This window comes from Cnephaeus nilssonii (genome assembly GCF_951640355.1).
Source record: "Cnephaeus nilssonii genome assembly, chromosome: 2".
Taxonomy (NCBI): domain Eukaryota; kingdom Metazoa; phylum Chordata; class Mammalia; order Chiroptera; family Vespertilionidae; genus Cnephaeus; species Cnephaeus nilssonii.
The window spans coordinates 36,916,899-36,931,335 of NC_137073.1; the positions used below are offsets into that span (position 1 = coordinate 36,916,899).

General features: G+C 43.7%; 2 protein-coding genes across 4 annotated transcripts in view; one reads left to right on the top strand and one right to left on the bottom strand.

Annotated features, from left to right (window-relative positions):
• Positions 1-4,896, top strand: part of PTCD1 (pentatricopeptide repeat domain 1) — a 19,406-nt gene extending 14,510 nt beyond the window's left edge. For 2 of the 3 annotated variants that reach the window (XM_079782278.1, XM_079782279.1), the window contains exons 8-9: positions 497-679; positions 2,583-3,028. In XM_079782278.1, the coding sequence (XP_079638404.1) occupies positions 497-679; positions 2,583-2,765 (366 nt within the window). In that variant the 3' untranslated portion in view covers positions 2,766-3,028. Of the gene's footprint in view, positions 1-496; positions 680-2,582; positions 3,029-3,939 lie in introns of those variants that run through there. The other variant, XM_079782280.1, reaches the window with a different exon arrangement.
• Positions 3,172-14,400, bottom strand: BUD31 (BUD31 homolog). The gene is made up of 5 exons (XM_079782404.1): positions 14,249-14,400; positions 12,074-12,195; positions 5,300-5,422; positions 4,903-5,069; positions 3,172-3,419 (listed from the first exon to the last, which is right to left on the bottom strand). The coding sequence occupies exons 2-5, from the start codon at positions 12,165-12,167 to the stop codon at positions 3,369-3,371; spliced, it is 435 nt and encodes a 144-aa protein (XP_079638530.1). The 5' UTR covers positions 12,168-12,195; positions 14,249-14,400; the 3' UTR covers positions 3,172-3,368.
• Positions 14,401-14,437: the final 37 nt, after the last annotated feature.

The following is a 14,437-nucleotide window of genomic DNA, read 5'->3' on the forward strand; positions in this document are numbered from 1 at the left end:
CAGGAATGGGCATTGAGAGCAGGGATGCTACAATCTTGAAAGCGGTGGCAGTGGGGTGAGATGGAGGGGTGGGGATAGGTCTTGGCCCGAACACTTTGGAGGATAGAGAGCAGGGATGTAGCAGAATTCTTGGGTGGGGGCTCGGGATATAGTAAACCCACAGCCAAGAACTGAGGAGGTCGTCTCCTGCCCATGGTTTACTGCCTGAGTCTGTTGATCTCTGAGAGCAATATTCTCTCTCCACGTTCTTCAGGACTGAGAGGGTAAGGTACTTAGCCACGTGGGATGGAGCCACAGAGGGGGGCATCTGTGCTTTCCTTTTGGAGGGGGCAGTGCAGCCCCTTGTTGCTACGAGGTTCTGCCCTTCTAGTCCCTGGTCACTAGTCTGCAGAGCAGACTTGACTGGCAGGGTAACTCCCCAAGCTGAACATGCTGCAGCAGGCTTTCCTCCGACAATCACCATCATCTCGCTGATTGTATGTCTGTGATGTTCCAGAAATCCCAGATGACCCCCAACACCCACATCTACAGCACCCTCATCAATGCGGCCCTCAAGAAGCTGGACTACACCTATCTCATCAACATCCTGAAGGACATGAGGCAGAACAGAGTCCCAGTGAATGAAGTCGTCATCCGCCAACTGGAGTTTGCAGCCCAGTACCCACCCACCTTTGACCGGGTATGTGCCCCAAGCTCTAATGTGCCCACTGTCACCTTAGCCAGGGCCACTCCCCACCCCTGGTTCTGGCCTTCTGGGATTGGTATTCCCTTGCTTTAAGTTGTCAGTGGCTACCCTTAGGAAAAATCCCAAACTCCTTAGGCCAGTGGTCGGCAAACTGCGGCTCATGGAGCCACATGTGGCTCTTAGGCCCCTTGAGTTTTTAGCAAAGGCCAGCTTAGGAGTACCTTAATTAAGTTAATAACAATGCACCTACCTATATAGTTTAAGTTTAAATTTGGCTCTCAAAAGAAATTTCAATCGTTGTACTGTTGATATTTGGCTCTGTCGACTGAGTTTGCCGACCACTGCTTTAGGCCGCAGCTTGCAAGTCCCTCCTCCACATGGCTTTCATCTCAGGCCGCTCTTCCCTTTGTTCACCCTGTGTTCACCGTCAGTCCAATTGTACTTGTCTTTTCTAGATAACACCAGCCTTTTTCCGGCCTCAGGCTTTTGCATTCTCTCTGCCTTAAATAAACTCCCTCTGCTTTTTCACATAACTGGCTCCATCTCCTTTTGTATAAGTGGCTCTTTCTCAGAGGATACTCAGCTGACTGCCTCCCTTCCCATTACATAAAGCTGTTTCTTTTCACCATGTTTCACAGCTTATACTTACATGTGTGACTCTCACCTTCATGAAATTATAAGCCCCTAGAAGTGGAGACTCTTCTCTGCCTTGCTCACCTGGATCCCTAGTGCCTGCCCGCTGCCTGTACCCAGTGCGGACTGTTGCCAAGTGAAGGGACGGCAGTAGGGCAGTGATAGAATCTGTTCTGTAACGGCCATTTCTGCCTGCCGTTCTGAGGATATCACAATCTGCGGGTTCAGACTTTAGGCCTACTGAGTCAGACTGTGTCACGGATTTAGCCTGGAGAAGCACCATCCCAATGGGTAGGGAGAAAAGTTGGCAAGGACGCACCAAGCTCCACCATGGAGGCTTAGGGTCAAGGACCGCTGTGCAGGTGCGATGCTTGAGTGCCGTTGAAGGCACAGGAAGAATTAGTGATAGCAGTGAAGAGCATGCCAGGCAGAGGACATAGCTGTGTGCCTTTGACCAGTTGGTTTAGTCTTATCGATTTCTGAGTTCTTTATATATTCTGGATACTAGTTTTGTTGGTTGCATGTTGCCAATATCTAGTTAGTAGGTTGTCTCTTCACCCTGTGGTGTAGGGCCCACGAAGGGTCTTCTCAGCAGTCCCCAGACTACCTCAGTACTTAAAGCTTATTGTATTGAAATCATACATTCATACTACCTTATGAGAGTGGACTTATTTCTGTTTGTGATTGTGAAGGTTTTGCTCTATGTACTTTCAGGCTACATTAGATACATACAAGTTTAGAATTGTTAAATCTTTTTAATCAACCCTTTTATCATCATGTGGCAAGTTTTATCTCTGGTACTTTTTTTTGTCTATTCCTCCAGCAGCTTTCTTTTGGTATCTGCCTGGTACATCTCGTTTCCTCCCACCTCTCTGTAGAGGCCACGGCAGCAGTGCTGACGTGACAGTCACCAGGGAGACAGTGGCTGTGCAGAGGGAGTAGCACTCAGCAGACTGTGGAGGTGGAGTTGGTGGGACCTAGCGATTCTAGCTAGGGGCTGGAGTAACATCCTTGGGTATAGGAGAACACCACATATTTAGGAAGGGCTGTTAGCAGATGGGAATCTGGGTCAGCCTTATGGTATAGTAACTTTGCTTTTCTACAGTATACTCAGGTATTATCAACAGCTTTTGTGCCCTCTCCTTTCCACAGCTTCCCCGAGGCCTGAGCCAGCTGCTGTGGTTTGAGATTAGCTGTAGGTAGCATGCAGTGATTCTAATTGTGGCTCCTCTGAATCCTTGAATCCCATGCTTTTCAATTGCAGTACAAAGGGAAAAACACCTACTTGGAGAAGATTGATGGCTTTCGAGCTTATTATAAGCAATGGCTGAAAGTGATGCCAGCAGAGGAAACCCCCCACCCATGGCAGAAGTTCCGGACCAAGCCCAAGGCTGACCAAGACACTGTCTCTGAGGCTGATGTGGACAGAGGCCATGGGGGCAGGTGATGAGGAGGTCCAGGAGGATCTCCATCCAGCAGAACTGGAACAAAGTGCACAGCCTTCACAGTGCTTTGTGGGAACTTCAGGAGTCCCTTTCATATTAAAGACACATGAACATGCTGGTGTAGCCTCAAGCCTGAGGACAAGGTCTGGCCAGAGTAAGAATCGCAGCATTTTGTATAAAGACAAATGCTGGGCCCAGGGTGCCTGACAGGATCCCAGCACGGCTTGGGCCACTTTGGCACATCATCTCAGGCCATCCTCACCTGAGAGGTTGTCTTGATCATGGTCACATGAGATGGTCAGGTTTGAGTCCCAGTGAACTTGATCATGGTCACATGAGATGGTCAGGATTGAGTCCCAGTGGCCTGGTGCTCTCCCACTGGGCTCTGTAAAGAACTATTGCAGGGCCTAAAGGTTTAAACGTTTTATTTCTACAAATCACAGCTGATGAACACCAAAGCCTTCACACATAGAGACCATGCTCCAACTCGGTCCTGTGGCACTGCTCTGCCAGAAGAGCTGCTATCAGGAAAAGGGGGTGTCACGACAGGCAGAAACCTGAGAAGTCCAAAGTCCTGGGCGGAAAGGGGTCAGGGCCCAAAGGCCTCAGCCGGAGCAGCCCCGGCAGCCGCAGTGTGTGCACTCAATGATCCGGCCCTGCAACAGAAGACAGTTGAGACACCGCACTCAACCATATGCCCCCCCCCCACACACACACACACGTAGTAATCCTCCCACTGAGAAAGTTGACAATGGGAGTCACTCCCTATAGGGCACTCCTCAGAAATTCCTTTATGACAGTTCTGGATGACAAAAATTCAGTTCCCGTGTGAAAATGGAAACAGCTGCTGTTGACACTGAAGTTACAACTCGTACTTTTAATTTAAGCTAATTAAACACATTTGGGAAAAAATCTGTGTGACTCTTGTTAATCTGCAAAGTGTACATGATATACCCTGCTATGAGCTTGGGGGGGGGGGGAGGGGGAGGATTCCTACTGTTCAGGGGTCTCAGGTCCTCTGGGCTGGGGAACCTTCCAGTAGGCCATGGGGAGAGAATGGGATGCACTTGAATCTGTACAGCAGCAGAAGTCTTTTCTCCCAGGCCAGGGGCCTATCCAGTAGACAGAAGACCTCAAAGCGGTGGTTATATTTATTTTCCTCTTTTTTGGAGTAAGACCCTTACCTAAGCAAATAAGATCTGATGGTGAAACCAAACTGAATCCAGAGCAGGCTCTGTTCTGGCCATAAGGCTGGGGGAGTACCTCCAACCAGACGCTGCCATGGAATCTGGTGGTCTCAGAGGATAGGGGCTCCTGCCGCTCTGCCCCCAGAAAACGAACACCCAGAACCTTCCCTTGGGGAGGCAGCCCTCGTTCACTTTCCACTGCTCAGAATGCTGTGCCTTTGACTTTCCAGATGATTCAGGGAGACAGCTGCCTACTGAGCTAAAGCCCTGGCCCAGAGCCGAAACTACAAACTGTAACTGGTCTGCAGAGTAAAGGGTCCCTGTAGTGACAGGAAGACCAACCCAGAAGGTGAAAAATCTGGCTTCAGCTCCCAATTGGACCCACAACTGTCAGCTAAGGGGCTGCACTCAAAGGCCACTAATGGCCAACATCCCAGTAACTTCTCTGCATCCTGTAGCCCCATTTCAGAGGGGCTTGTGCTCTCAGCTCAGTTATTGCATACCCAGCACCATTTCCGAGGTTTGGAACTCAAAAGTTCTGACAGAAGAAATAGTGTAATTGAAGTGCTGAGACCTGGAAAAAAGACAGCTGAAGAGTGAGTACTATTGACTGGCTCACCCTTCCCTGACTCGGTCCTCCCAACCACCTTAGAGTAGGTGTTATTACTCCCATTTTGTAAGCGAGGAATTCAATAACTTGCTCAAAGATGGAGTTAAGACTGGCCCCCAGACAAAGCAAATACAATTACTGCCAAACTGCCTGGATGGCTTCCTGAACAGAGGGACTCACTTCTGGGATGGGGGTGGGAAGGAATGGCCAGCAGGACATCCAGCAACCAAATTATTTCTAGTCCCCCCAAAATATAAACTCTCTTGGTATCAACTAGGACAGAATTCTGAAGTGAAAGTGACATCAAATTCAATAGTTAGTCATTATAGGGATAGACATTACCACTTCCAGCTTGCTTTTGGGAACCCGGCAAATGCAATTCGTCCCAAAATTGGTGTCTCGTGTCTGAATGCACCGCAGGCAGCATAAGTTTTCATAACCCTGCTTTTTCCATTTTGCAATCAGGTTTTTGTCTGCATAGCCTTCTTTAATACAATATTCATATAGTTCTGTCAAAAAGATGAGAAAAGGGCATCAAATCATGGTAAAACAAAGCTTGCCCCACCCCTGGCCCATCACTACTCTTCATTAAACAGAATATCCAACATTGCCCCCACCCCTTTTTTTAGTGGTAAGAAAAATCATGAAACTTGCTGATGTAGCTATAATAGAGCCATTACTTAAGTAAATCTCAAAGATACTCAAGTTGGAAAGGCTAAGAGAGAATCTAGCCAATTACCTCTGCTAATGGCTTTCCGCTTATAGAAGAGGTCAAAAATATAGCGGGTTTTCTGGTGGTGGATCCTGAAGATAGGCCACAGAGATTCCACTTTTCTCTTTCCCTCATGAGGTTCTGTTTCAGCTGGGGAGAAAAAGGTGTTTGATTTACTTTGGCAGGCAGGGTTACTTTGCACAGGATATAGTGGTGTTTTTTTAAATAAGCAGGAATAAAGAAGAAATCCTACTTTATACCCACTAGGGTGGCTACAATAAAAAATGAGAGACAATTAAAAAAAGACAAGTAGCGAGGATGTGGAGAAATCGGAATCCTCACATGCTGCTGGTGGGAATGTAAACTAGTGCAGCCTGGTTGGAAAACAATCTGGCAGTTCCTCAGGAAGATAAAGAGAGTTACCATATGACTTAGCAATTCTACTCCTGAGTATGTACCCAAGAGAATCATAAACACACATGCACACAAAAACTTGTATGTGAATGTTCACAGAAGCATTATTCACAATAGCCACAAAGTAGAAACAATTCCAGTGTCCATCAACTAATAAATAGATAAAATGTAAACCATACAATGGAATATAACCTATATATATAAAAGACTAAGTGACTGACCATCCGACCATCTGACTGGTACATATGATGCACACTGGCCAATTTAAAAGTAAACATTGACTCGCTCATGTGTGATACATATAAAGGTCTCGCTGGCCCTGATCTAGACAGAGTAGGAATATTCCCTACCTGAACCCGTTTTGGGACATGGTCAGTTATATGTTGCTTTTTCTCAAGTTCAAAGAGCATGTGATGATAAAGTTAAAGTTGTAAATATTTCATCACAAGGGAAATTAGTCAAGCACTCTTAAAGTGTTTTTACTCTTAATGTGGTATACAGGGAGATATTAGAATAAATGTAATCAATTTATTAGTCATTGTTTTTATATCCTGTTTTTGTTGTTTTTATATCATGTCTTTGTTGTTATATCATGTTGTTATTGTTTATTAATCAATTTATATATTATTTTCATATACATTTTACTAATTTTCTTTCATCTTGACACTTCTATTATAGAGAAAGGGTAAACAGCAATATTAAAATATTTCTTCTAATTAATTTCCTTTCAATGTGCACAAATCCGTGCACTGGGCCACTAGTTCAGTCATAAAAAGGAATGAAGTACTGATACATGCTACAACATAGGTTAACCTTTAAAATATTACACTAAATGAAAGAAACTTGTCCCCAAAGCCAACCTACCATATGATTCGATGTCTTTAGAGATGAAAGTGGATTACTGATTGCCTAAAACTGGGAGATGTGCGGGGAGGGGGAGGGATGACTACTAAAGGGTATTCATCTTTTTTGGGGTGATGAAATATGAAATTGATGGTGGTGATGGGATGCCCAATAAAAACACCCTTTAGTTGAACCCTCTGAAAGGGCAAATTTTACATTGTATGATTTATATCTTAATATAGCTATTTTTAAAAAATAAAGCAAAAAAATTAAGCCACATGATTTAAACATTTTTTAAATACGTTTTTATTGATTTCAGAGTGGAAAGGAGAGGGAGAGAGAGAGATAGAAACACCAATGATGAGAGAGAATCATTGATTGGCTGCTTCCTGCACACCCCACACTGGGGATCGAGACTGCAACCCAGGCATGTGCCCTGACCAGGAATTGAACCGTGTGATCTTCTAGTTCATAGGTTGACGCTCAACCACTGAGCTATGCCGGCCAGGCATAATTATTTTAAACTTAAAATGCCTTCTTAATTACATAAATTAGAAAACAAAAGATTTTGAAAAATAATTCAAACATAATCTCTGTGAAAACCCTGGTCTTTATCCTTCCAAACCTCTTTCTACAGTCTAATAATTTCTCAACATAATTCTGGGCCCACAGACGGGCATCCTAATCATCTTTAAAGTACCTCTAATTTCACTGCCAACCAAAATCCTTTAGGGATAAAAGAAAAATAAAATTGGACTAATCTGAAAGTTCATAGTATGGCAGGCCTGCAGGAAATAACTGCTCCATCTATATATATAGGATCAGGAAGCAGCTCACACCTGCCACAAGCAATTCTCTTTCTTACAAGTTGATCTTTATCTACCACCTTCTCTTGGTTTTTAGAGCAGAGGAGAAAGGTGAGGAATGGTATAAAAACAAAACACAAAACAACAAAACCATACCTCCATTTCTCCAACTTTGAGGCCATTTTTAAAATGTAGGATTTATAATTCAGCTCAACAAATGGTTTCTGTGATGGAATCAAGATGCAGGTGCTGAGGACATAGCAAAAGCACACCGTGTGTCTCATGTGGGGAAAGCCCTGCTCCGGGTGCCCAAGATACAGCAGTAGGGAAGACAGAGAAGCCCTGGAGCTGGGTTCCAGGGGAGGAGAGCAGATCAACACCTGGTAGTTAAGTTGTAACAGATGGCAAGTGGGGAAAGGAGGGACTGCCATTTTATATAGATGATCAAAGAAAGCACAAAGGAGATATCTAAACAGAGACTTAAACAAGGGGTCCGGCTGGCATGGCTCAGTGGTTGAGTGTTGACCTTTGAACCAAGAGGTCATGGTTGATTGCCAGTGGGCAGCCTGCAGGAGGCTGCTGATCAATGGTTCTCATCATTGATGCTTCTCTCTCTCTCTCCTTCTCCCTTCCTCTCTGAAGTCAATAAAAATGTATTAAAAAAATAACCAGGGGTGTGGGTGGGCTGGAAGGTGGGCAAAATGGGTGAAGATGGTCAAAGCGTACACACTTCCAATTATAAGATAAACTAGAGGCCTGATGCACGAATTTCGTGCAAGAGTAGGCCTTTGCAGCCACGGCGGCTGCCTCAATCCCACAGCTGCAGCCCTGGCTTCGTCCAGGACATCTGGTCTAATTAGCATATTACCTTTTTATTATTATAGATAAGTCCTGAGGATGTAATGTGCAGCACGGTGACTATAGTTAACAATACTGTATTGTACATTGAAAGTTACTGAGAGAGTAGATCTCAAATTTTCTTATCACAAGAAAAATACCTGTAACTATGTGAGGTAATAATAGATATTTACTAAACTTATTGTGGTAATCATTTTGCAGTAAGGTATAAATATATCAAATCATTGTTGTACCCCTAAAACTAATACAATGTTTTATGTCAATTATATCTAAATTAAAAAAAGAAAGAAAAATGAGGGGCAAATATGCTCGAGAGGCAGAGCTAACAGCAATGCAAAGGCCCTGAGGCAGGACTATACTGGGGATAAGGGACAGCAGAAAGGCTGGGGGTTGATGAGGCGAGTGAGGGAAAGAAGTAGGTGATGGAGCTCAAGAAGGAGCTGAGGGTGAGAGTGTGTTTGACCTGGAAGGTCACAGAAGGACTTTGGTTTTGCTCTGATAGGGAGGTGAACCACTGCAGGATCCTGAGCAGACAGTGATATAATCTGACTGACTTAAAACTCTCACCCTGGCTGCCCTGTGGAGAAGACTGCAGGGAGAGATTGAAGTAAGCCAGATAAGAAGTGAGGGTAGCTTGAATCAGGTAGTGGGGATAGATGGGATAAAAGGAGCCAGATTTTAGATACATGAATTTTCTAAGGTTTCACTATGAACAATTTTAAATATACACAAAAGAAAACAGTTTATTGAACTCCCAAGTACCTCCTAATAACAGTTTATTGAATCACCCACTTTAATAACTATAAGTTAGCTAGTTTAATTTTATCTGGTTTTCTCCACGTTTGCGAGTGGGGAAAGAGGAGTATATTAAAATTAATCTCAAACATCAAACATCACATTAAAAAATATGTATCTCGCCTGGCAAGTTTAGCTCAGCAGTTGAGCGTCGACCTATGAACCAAACGTTCACCGGTTCAATGTTTCTTTCTCATTGATGTTTCTATCTCTATACCTCTCTCTTCCTCTCTCTAAAATCAATTAAAAAATATATTTAAAAAAAGTTTTAAAAATATGTATCTCTACATACTAAAGACCTTAAAAGATATCTGTAATGCCAATATCCCGCCCAACAAAATCAACCATTATTTCTTATTAGCATCCCATATTAAATCCATGTTCAATTTTCATCGATTGCCTCAAAAATATCTGTTGACAACTACGTGTCTGAATTAAGATCTAAACAACAGCCAGATGTTGTATTTGGTTGATCTGTTTCAAGTGTTATCGGTAACAGTTTTCCCTCTCCGTTCTGCCACCCTTTGTAGGAATCTGGATGTCTTCGATGATTGGATAGGAATAAGAGGGGAATCAAGGAAAGCTCCACAGTTTGTGGCCCGAGAAGGGAAGCAGCTTTGAGGTGGGTGAATGAGGACTTAGTTCTGGACACGTTAAGTTTGAGATGTTTTTAAATATCTAAATGGGGGCCATCCAGTAGGTAGTTGGTGGAGAGTCTAGTGTGGAATCAAGGGTGGAAAAGACATTTGGTCACCTGGGTAGAGGTGGCTGGATGAGAACACTGGGGAAAGCTGGGAGCATGACGCCATCCTGGAAGTGGAACCTTCCTATGCTTTTGAATCTTCTCTCAATCTTTAATCATAGCATCACCTGCATTTTAAAAATCCCTTTTTGGACCCATTTTCACAAGATCATGTGAAATATTCTTTTTTTTTTTTTTTTTTTTTAGAGAAAGAGAGGAAAAGAGAAAGAAAAACACTGATTGGTTGCCTCCCATATAAACCCCGACCAGTGATCATGAACCTGTAACCCATGTGTGTGCCCAGACTGGGAATCAAACCCACAACCTTTTGGTGTACTGGACGATGCTCCAGTAGACTGAGCCAATGGCCAGGGTAAGATCATGTGATCATTCTTGGCTATCGTTTTGTACAGGTTCACACACAAAGGGGAAGGCAGTTTTCAGTGGGTGACGTGGAGTCTCGTCACTATGAGAATATAAGCCAGAGGTAGGGGACATCATGCCATAGTCTATAGACTTCGTTTTTACCTCTTTGCTAATGTCAAAAACTGCCCATTAACTTCAAAATCTGGCAACACTTCTTTTACAGTACTATTATTTAAAAGTCTAATTAAATGTTTATTATGCAAGTGTTGATTATGCTCGATTTCCAACTAGTTTAAAGTCCTTATAAAAACAAAGTTATTTACAAGTCTCAGTTACAGTCCATAGAAAAAATGTCTTTGTCAAATCCCCATATAACCCTCTGCCACACGTAATTTCCGCAATCTCTGCCCCTTAGTCCCTTTTTTGTGGGGACTTACAGAACAACAGTGGCTATACACAAACTTGAGTAATGAGCTAAGGGACATATGAAGAGTTGAGAAGTTGTACTGAGCTAAGAAATACCGGGGACAAACAAAGAGAAAACAGAAACTTTCCTTCCTAAGTAACAGTGCCAACTGCTCCAGTAAGTGTGAGTGGTTCTGTTAATGGCCCTCAGATCAAGAGAACAGGGCTGGTAATGCCACTGGCTTTGTGCTTCTTTGCCAAAGGCCGCACATGGCCAGAACACTGCCACAGACTCCACAGGCAAAACTTGCACTGGAGGCTACAGAATGGAAGCTGGCAGGTTTTGTTTGGCTCCTCCCCAAAATACTTCTTTTCAGTTTGAATTTTAAATTAGGAGAGTTCACACAAAACAGCTGGCTTGTCTTGAGGGGGGAAAAAATTTAACACATTTGGAAATGCTCAGCCTGTATTCGATATGGTAAAATGGGCTCCAGGTAAGTAGCAGCCTCTGCCCCTCTCCAGTCTGCCACATCCCCAGAGCTCCCTCCCTCCCTATGGTGCCCAACACTGAAGCCAAGTCTGGTACCACCTGGCATCCACTCTGCTTTCTTTACAGCAGAAGTAAGAGTAAAATGGGAAAGCAAAGAAACGCTGAAGGGCAACATGGTTAAATAAAAATGGGAGAAAGAATACTTCTTTTGGAGGTAAAGAAAATCATATACTTCTAAATACTCCCCCCCCAAAAGTCATCCCTTAAAAATGGAAGATTTTTTTCAAGGACTCATAAAATCTCATATATTATAGCACTTTCCAAAGTTCCTTTATTTTGAATAAAGATCTGTTTGGGGAAGAAATTGCTCAGCCCAAAATGATCTTGATTACTTTAAGTTCTGGGTATTTAATAGAGGTTTTGAAAAAAAGAAGCAAAGTAATTTAACACTGATTTAGTAATTACTGTTGTGGGTATGACTTCACAATAAAAAGGTTAGATTAGTTACCTCAAAGCTTTAAAAAAAGACCACTTTAAAAAGCAATTTAGTAAGTTGTTACACTGTGATCATATAAAGCCAACAGATGCTTGTGACTTATGATAAAATTTCCAAAACAGCACACTACACTGATTCACAAAGTACAGTATCATACAGCATTTAGAGGGAAGTGAAGATGGTGCATTCTGGAAAACTGGTTGATGATGCAGAAACAAAGATGAGGAAAATAGTGTCAGAAACCCTAAGAAAAATCTGAATAAATGTTTCAGAAAAAAGTGAAAAGAACAGGATTTTCCAAGTAAATATATTTTGTATCATTTAATATATATATCCAATCAAAATAGTAATTATAGGTAAACTATTTGATCTATATTCCCTAAAACTTTTATATTAAAATTGGCCCAAAAATGTTTTTGAGGCCCCTTTTATTAGTGTTATCTTACTTTCTGACACTTATTGCATTCTTATGACTTAGTAAGCAAACAAAACAAATCAATGTCTGGAGGCCACAGTAGTGCCCTCTCTCTTTGCATTTAAGCCTGGCCCATAGAGACATCTAAGCCCAGACAGGAACTCAACTCACCTTCTCTCATCTTTTGATCTAATTCATCCAGTGTTGGTTCAATCAACTCCCAGCCATCTGGGGGAGCTTTCCGGCTTCTTTTGACTTTAGGCATTTTTCCCCACAAGATAATTTGCAAAGATCTAGGAGGGAAAATTAAATGAATTAGTTTCTGATCCTCAGATCACCAAAGGCCTTCACCAGTCTCCACTGTGTACCTTCACTTCATTAACTCTGTTATCTAATCTGTAAAATGGGGATAATAGAACTTATGGGGTCATTGTGAAGACTTAACTATAACTGCATGTAACATGCCTGGCTTTTAATGTGTTTTTTTTTGCTGTTATCATTAACTGACACCAACTATTAGTCTGGCCCTGTACTGGATATTGGGAACATAGAACAAAGAATAAAACACAATCTCTGTCCCTGAGAAGGTGACATTCTAGCAAGGAGATAGAAAGTAAAAAGGCAATTACAAAAAGTGTGATAACTGATTGAGGGAGCTGAGAGGATGAGTGTTTAAAAAGGAAAAAGAGCCCTGGCCTCTGTGGCTCAGTTGGTTGGAGCCACATCCTGCATACCAGGTCTCGGGGTTGATTCCCCGACAGGGCACATACCTAGGTTGTGAGTTCAATCCTTGGTCTAGGCACATACGGAGGCAACTGACCAATGTAAGTCTCTCACATCAATGTCTCTCTCTCTCTAAAAAAAAAATAATTAATTTTCTTATTTTAAAAAAAAGGGATAAAGGCCATGTAAAACAAAAGTACTTCAAGGCTACTTCCAAAGAGTTTAACTGAAAGATCTCTCTTCAGCTACAGGCTCCGCTCTATCAATTACTCTGCGACTTTGGGGAGGTCACATTCCCACTCTGGTACTCAGTCTCATCTGTAAAATGAGGGCAGTGGGTTAGCTGCTTTGTCAACATCTCTTTTTAAACTCAACAAACATACTACATAGAGGCAAATCATGTAAAGCCCATATAATAGTCCAGCCCAAATGTAAATAGTAAAGAAATATTTTCAAACCTCATAGCATATACTAGATGGCAAAGAGAACTGAGGTTACCTCTTACCTTTTTAAAAAAATGTATTTTTTAATTGATTTTTTACAGAGAGGAAGGGAGAGGGATAGATAGTTAGAAACATCGATGAGAAACATCGATCAGCTGCCTCCTGCACACCCCCTACTGGGGATGTGCCCACAACCAAGGTACATGCCCTTGACCGGAATCGAACCTGGGACCCTTCAGTCCGCAGGCCGACGCTCTATCCACTGAGCCAAACGGGTTAGGGCTACCTCTTACCTTTAAGCATAGCAGATTCTCCTCTCCCAAATTCATTCAGTCCCTCCCTTCGGTCCGGTCCTTGACAGCTTACAAAGTTCCCTCCCACCCCACAGCTTCCTTTCATGAATTTCCCCTAACAGCCGTACAGGAATTAAACTCCAGAATGTTTACTAAAGTCAAGGTCGCACAGCCTGGAACTGGCAGCGTATGACTCTGATTGGAAGCTGGGGACTCCCAAATCCGTGATCTTTGCACTTGTTTCCCCTACGCTGAAACTAAAGAGGGGTGGAATCTGGTTCCTGCCCCAGCGCCCGACGGCTGGGAGAACAAAGACTCGGGAACAACCACTCCGCAGTCACCCAGGGAAAAGTCGAGGGCCCTGGCCCAGCCTGGGAGTCAAGAGGAGGCCTCTCAAGGCAGGTAACAGGTAGGAGGTAAACTAAATCAAGAAGAGGTGTCGGGAGGTGTAAGAGAAGTAGGAGCGCTCGGCAGAGGCGGCAAGTGGAAAGACTTTCGGAAGAAAGGAGGGAAGACGATACAACTAGAGCGGGAGGAAAGGTTCATAGAGAAGACAGCATCTGAACCGGGCTTACAAGAACAAGCAGATTTTCTACAAAAAAAACCAACACAACCCAAAAAAACACACACGTTCTTGGCAGAGAAAACAGCGTGTGTGTGTGTGTGTGGGGGGGGGGGGGGGAAGGGTGGAAACAAGAGAACTCCCAAATCTCCCATCCCCTCTGCAGAACGAGCGAGGCGCCACCTCCTCTCCGTAACTCACCCCCATCTCCAGGGGCCCGAACCCGTCCCAGTCCAGCCGCTCAGAACGCCCTCTAGGCCAGTGCAGACCTCCACTCCCTGGCCCATCTTTACCAAGATACTCGAGAACAGAGAAAAACACCCACCTCTAGTGCTGTCAGGTAGCCGAGCTCAGGCTCCCAAAGAGGGATAGAGCAGCAGCCAGCAGCGGAGTAGTCGTCGCTACCGTCCCGTTCGCTTCCGCTTCCCAGATTATCCCTTCAGGATGAGGTCCTCGCGGAGCCCCGCCCCACCTCGCGCAAATATTGCGTCATCTTAGGCGCCCAAAGCCCTGC